The sequence below is a fragment of the Trachymyrmex septentrionalis genome, unplaced genomic scaffold, assembly GCF_001594115.1.
Source record: "Trachymyrmex septentrionalis isolate Tsep2-gDNA-1 unplaced genomic scaffold, Tsep1.0 scaffold33, whole genome shotgun sequence".
Classification (NCBI taxonomy): domain Eukaryota; kingdom Metazoa; phylum Arthropoda; class Insecta; order Hymenoptera; family Formicidae; genus Trachymyrmex; species Trachymyrmex septentrionalis.
Window position 1 is genome coordinate 343514 of NW_017305494.1, and position 6147 is coordinate 349660.

Here is a 6147-nt window from a genome sequence, read left to right on the forward strand (position 1 = left end):
GGGGCCTGGTGTCGTTCGGATGTGATGTTGGGTCGAATGCTTCGGCTCAGCAGGGGCGCCGCCCGGGCGCGTGATTTCAGTAAACTTCTGTAATTGCTCGTGATAGATCGACGTTCCAGCAATGGTTTTAACGCCGGGAAGGTTACCCTTTGCGACGTGACCTTTGGCAGTCAACGAAGTCAGCTGATCCACTAGGCGGCGGCCACGAATGTCGACGAGCAAGCCATAGAACGCCAGGAAATCCGCTCCGATGATTGGTTTAGGCACGTCGGCGATGACGAATCTCCACGTGTAGGCCCGGCGTAACCCAAGGTCGAGCGTAATTGTGATCGTCCCATAAGTCGCGATGACGCTGTTGTTCGCCGCCAAGAGCTCGTACGTTGACTTCTCCCGCGGCCCGCGTAGAAATGTTCGTGGGTAAACGCAGAGATCGGCGCCGGTATCAATTAAAAATCCCTTCTTGGAATTTCTGTCCGTGACGAACAGGCGGAGGGACGCAGGGCTCGGGTCGCTTGCCTCCATTAGTGACCGCCCTGATCGTTTCCCGAGCGGAAGTTGCACGGCGGTTCGCATCTTGTCGCGTCAGCACCAAACCGCCAGTGGTACCAGCAGACGCCGTCCTTGCCGCGACCGCGGCTGCGCGCGCGCTGCCCGGACGGTGAACGCCGCTCCCGCGATCGGCTACCGCGAGCCGACACGCGGTCCTCTACCGCCGCGATCTCTTGGCGAAGTCCATTCGCCAACTCCCCCATTTTGGCGGTGATATGGATGGTCAATCGCTCGAGCATCGTCTCGAACGAGTCCGTCGATACGGCCGCGACCTGGTGCCTTTCAGGCAAGGCGTCGCTGACGGCGTCGGCGAGCTCGGCCATCTTATCCAGACCGGCTTCCGTCTGGGTTACCAGGATGACCCGCATGGACGCTGGCATTCGCCCTAGCCAGATGGTTTTGAGCAACTCGTCCGGAACGGCGGTGCCCGCCAGCCCACGCAGGTGGCGAAGGAACTGGGACGGCTTTCGGTCTCCCATCTCCTCTTGTTCGAGTAACTGCCGTGTCTTTTTCTCCTGTGAGGTCCCGAGCCGGCGTATGAGCTCCGTTTTGAGTAACTGGTACTTTCCAGTCTCGGGTGGATCGACCAATATATCGCGGACGTCCTCGGCGTATCGGGCATCGAGGTTGCCCGTGACGTAATGAAATTTTGTATCGTCGTTTGTGATTCCCGAGAGCGCAAATTGACTCTCCACCTGGCGAAACCACAGCTCGGGATCGCGAGCCCAGAACGGCGGAATCCTGGTCGCCACTCGGTCGATCGATGTGGCCGAGCTTTCTTTATCCATGATCGCAGGGGCTACGGTCGGGTCTCAACGTCAGTCCTTATGATTTTCGGTGTACTTACACAATTACCCACACTGCACTTTACGGAAAACGCGATACACGCGATATACGCATGCAAGATCACGTCGGGGTCACCAATTATGTGGGTAAAGGAGTAGTCCGGTAATAACGGCGACTCGATTGGTGCTAACACTGGTACTTTATTTGGTAGACAGAAGTCGAAAGCGTGGTGCATTCGCGTCGACGAGTAAAAAGAGACTGACTTCTCAGATCGTTGCTTGGCTTACAGAATCCTGAATGGCATAGGTATATTACTCGCATGTCTGGTACGACAAAGTTTCATATTTCGAAAAGCTAGAAGAAAGATGTGTACATATGTTAACAATATGCAATTCAGTTGAACAAGTGAAAAGGATGTCTGTGACGCTCACATGGACGTTCTAATTATTTTAACTTGTAAACATTTAACAAACATTAGAACACATAATATACGTATATTAATTGTTTGTTATTCTTTTGATAAGATTGGGAGTGTGAATAAGTTCTCGCCGTTTTTTGTGAAAATAAATCCTTTATTTAAAAAAAATAATAAAAAAACAAGTCAATTAAAGTATTGTCCATCGCTGGAGACTACTTTTTCCCATCTTTCTGGCAGCATTTGAATTCCACGTCGAAAAAACGACACTTCTTTTGCGGCTATCCACGAATCGATCCATTTTTTCGTTTCTTCATACGAAATGAAGTGCTGCTCAGCCAGGTCGTTAGTCATCGATCCAAACAGGTAGTAATCAGAAGAAGCAATGTCTGGAGAGTACGGCGGGTGGGGTAGGACTTCCCATTTCAGCGTTTCCAGGTATGTTTTAACCGGTGACGCGACATGCGGCCGAGCGTTATCATGCAGCAAAATCACCTTATCGTGTCTTTGCTCATATTGCGGCCGTTTTTCTTTCATTGTTCGGCTCAAACGCATCAATTGTCGTCGATAGAGATCTCCTGTGATGGTTTGGTTGGGTTGGAGCAGCTCGTAATACACTATCCCCAGTTGATCCCACCAAATGCACAGCATGAGCTTGGAACCGTGGATATTCCGCTTTGGCGTTGATGCTGCTGCTTCGCCGGGCTTAACCCACGATTTTTTACGCTTGGGATTACTGTAGTATATCCACTTTTCATCACCAGTCACAATACGATGTAAGAAACCTTTCCTTTTTTGTCGTTGAAGCAGCTGTTCACACGTGACAAGACGCCGTCTCTCGGCTTCAGTTCGTACGGCACCCAAGATCCTTCCTTTTGTATCATTCCTAATGCTGTCAGACGTTTCGAAACTGTTGTTCGATCAACTCCTAATGATTTTGCAATATCGGATTGCGTCTGACATGGATCTTCAGCAAGTAATGTTTCCAATTCTTCGTCTTGAAACTTTTTTGGTGCACCACTGCGTTCTCTATCTTGAACATCAAAATCACCATTCTTCAATCGGTTAAACCAATCTCTGCATGTTCTTTCCGACAGAGCATGATCACCATAGGTTCCAACAAGAATTCTGTGTGCTTCAGCTGCAGATTTCTTCTGAATAAAATAGTGCAGTAAAATTCCCCGCAAAAACGGTTTATTTGGCACGAAATTTGACATGTTTTACGCTACAAAAAGAAAATGTTCTTTATAGATTAATGGAAAGACACGCACTGATTTTAAACATAGGTTATAGAACTTCAATATAGATGCGTCATCATCTTGAATTATACACACAAAATTTTTATACCGCCATCTGATGGTGAACCGGCGAGAACTTATTCACACTCCCAAGAAAAATATATCTGAGGGCGACGCCGCGCGCACGTGTCGTTACAAAATTATTTCTAATTTAAAATATTGTTGTCAACTGAAATCATGGTTTTAATTCTTCCTAGTGTAAACTGCATAGAGTTAGATTGGAGAATTGAATTGCGTGCGTGCGTGCGTGCGTGCGTGTGTGCGTGCGTGCGTGCGTGTGTGCGTGCGTGCGTGCGTGCGTGCGTGCGTGCGTGTGTGCGTGCGTGTGTGCGTGCGTGCAATTGTGGGTATGGATAGGGGTGGAGGTGGGTGAATGTGTGTGTGAGTGATACCCTTCCGTATGTCCGTGATTCATCAGCTTTACATAAAAGATTCCAAATCATCCATATGATATGTGTGCACACATGTGCACTACAGGCAGGCGCACAAATGCATTCATTCACTCACTCGCTCACTCCCTCATTTTCTCTTTCTCATTCACACTTCCATATACACACATATCACAAGAAGGGTTTGGAGTTTTCAAATATTATGACGCTGATGAACCATGGGTCCGTTTTAATCCTTACGATATATTAATATCATACATATGCACGCACACGCATATAAGAAGGTTCAATTTCAATGAGTCGAACTTCATGTCGCAGTTCAATATGAATTGCGACATGAAGAATTACAACAATAATAATTTTAGCTAATGGCAGCATTATTTTAAATTTGAAAGAATAGCGACAAATGATTATATCGAACTCGGTGAAGAAGCATTTTAAAGATAATATTCTATATTTTCATGTAAAATAGTGATCAACGATTATTATTGATTAGCAATTATCAATTTTACATTTTCTTACTTTTTCTGTGATCGGATTGCGCGGACAATACTGCTTTACACACATCATGTTGCTCTTGAAGCTCTAGATATACTATTAACGCATTCTTTTTATAATATCTGAGCCGAAATGCTGAAAACTTTCCTATTGGCCATTTCGATCTAATTGTCTGTAGTCCAATAAACGCTTAGTATTATTGATGTAGAATATGATTAGTAAGTAAGAAAACAGGATCTGTGGGCTACTTTGATATATCTACAGCTTAATTAGTTGCTCTCGAAACTTCGCCGAAGTTGTCGATCCCGTTGGTATCTGTCCCGTTAGTGTCTAATGATTTTCTACAGTTCTCTTTTTTGAATGGCTGCGAAGCCATGTACTAATGGACACCGATACAGTATTTATTTCAAAAAATTTTCTTTATATTGGTGGGCAAATGCATCTGGAAAATAAGGATTAGACTATAGTATAAACAAAATACCAAAAGATGAGAGTCGGATACGGATATAAGTTTGCAATGTATTAGATCAATCAGAAAATTCCGTCTGTTTTTTGCAAAAAGTATGGTTTTATTTAAAAAACAAAATGAAAAAGTGCTCAATCAAAATATTCTCGATCGTTAGCGATGACTTTTTCCCATCTTTCGGGCAGTAAGCGAATTCCGCGGCGAAAGAATGACTCATCTTTGGAGGCTATCCACTCAGAGACGTCCATTTTTCGACGTCTTCATAAGAATTGAAGTGTTTCTCTGCAAGTGCGTGAGATCGAAACAAGTGATAGTCGGAAGGGGCACAGTCTGGTAAATAAATCGCATGGGATAGGATTTCTTAGCGAAGGGCTTCTAACGTTTCCTTGACGTGAGGCCGAGCGTTGTCATGAAACAAAATCACTTTATGCTGTCTCGTTTTATATTCTGGTTGTTTTTCCGTGCAATGCTCGGCTCAAACAAATAATTTGTTCTCGGTAGAGATTTCCTGTGACTGTTTGACCAGATTTCAACAACTCGTGATACACTACACCCTTCTGACCCCACCAAATACAGAGCATTGCCTTCTTTCCGTGGATATTCCGCTTTGGCGTCGATGTCGATCGCCTGGTAGGCCTGGATCGCAAATGATTTTTCGGCGTTTGAGATTATCGAAATAGAACCACTTTTCATCGCCTGTCACAATTCGGTGCAAAAACCCCTTTCTTTATTGCCTAGCAAGCAGAATTTCGCAGATGGTTTTTCGCCTTTCAATGTCTCTTGACTTCAGTTCATATGGGACCCATTTTCTTTCCTTGTAGACCTTTCCAAGATTTGCAAACGATCGGAAATAACAGATTGAGGACCATTTAATGCTTTTGCAAGTCGTTTTTGCGTTTGACATGGGTCTTCATCTACCAATGCCTGCAATTCTTCGTCTTCAAATGCTCTTGGCTCCAGAACGCTCTTTGTCCTTCACATCAAAATCATCACTTTTAAAGCGTCGAAACCATTCTCTGTATGTTTTATCGGAACGAACTATCACCATAATCTTCTACAAACATTTGATGAGCTTTAGCTGCAGTTTTCTTCCATTTGAAGCAAAAGATTAACACGCGCAAATGACGCTTATTTGGCTCAAATGTCGACATTTTCGATGCAGTAAAAAGTAATGTTATTGATGCAAACGTATACTTTTATATACTGAATTTTATTGACAGATGGTAAAACTAAAAAATTAAGTTTGGTTTAGACATTAGAGTTATCGACAGTTCTAGCTAGAACTACTCGCCACTAGATGGACGGAACTTTCCGATTGACCTAATATAATTGAGTAATCACAGTTTATTCTAACTTATTGTTAGAATATAAGGCGTTTCAGTCAAGGACGTTTGTGTCAATCATAGTTGTTACGTGAGACTAAGCTGATGAAAATAATATTAATTTATTTTTAAAAATATAAAAAAACAAAAGTACAAAAATAGCCTTAAAATTGATAAGTTAAAAGACAATCAAAAGAACATAGTTAAAATATAATCAGCATTACAAATGTAATCAGTAGTCAGAAAATTAAAACGTATAGTCAATTTTTGAATTATATTGAATTTATTATTTATTATTGTTATTTATTATTAATTGTTAATTATTATTAATTTATTTTTAATTACGAAGGTCGTTCGAAAAGTCCGTGCAAAGTCACTGCTGATGGCACTACTGGCGCGTATCAAGATTTAGTTAGTAGCATCT

General features: G+C 43.1%; 2 protein-coding genes across 5 annotated transcripts in view; one reads left to right on the forward strand and one right to left on the reverse strand.

Annotated features, from left to right (window-relative positions):
- The window catches only part of LOC108750152 (dual 3',5'-cyclic-AMP and -GMP phosphodiesterase 11), a 321538-nt gene that overhangs the window by 35717 nt on the left and 279674 nt on the right, over window positions 1–6147 (forward strand). The gene's annotated exons all lie outside the window — the stretch shown is intronic.
- Window positions 522–1337, reverse strand: LOC108750143. Its single transcript, XM_018489403.1, has one exon. The coding sequence runs from the start codon at window positions 1335–1337 to the stop codon at window positions 522–524; it is 816 nt and encodes a 271-aa protein (XP_018344905.1).

Coding starts and splice junctions, on each gene's coding strand:
- LOC108750143 (XM_018489403.1), bottom strand. CDS start 1,337: ATGGATAAAGAAAGCTCGGCCACATCGATCGACCGAGTGGCGACCAGG.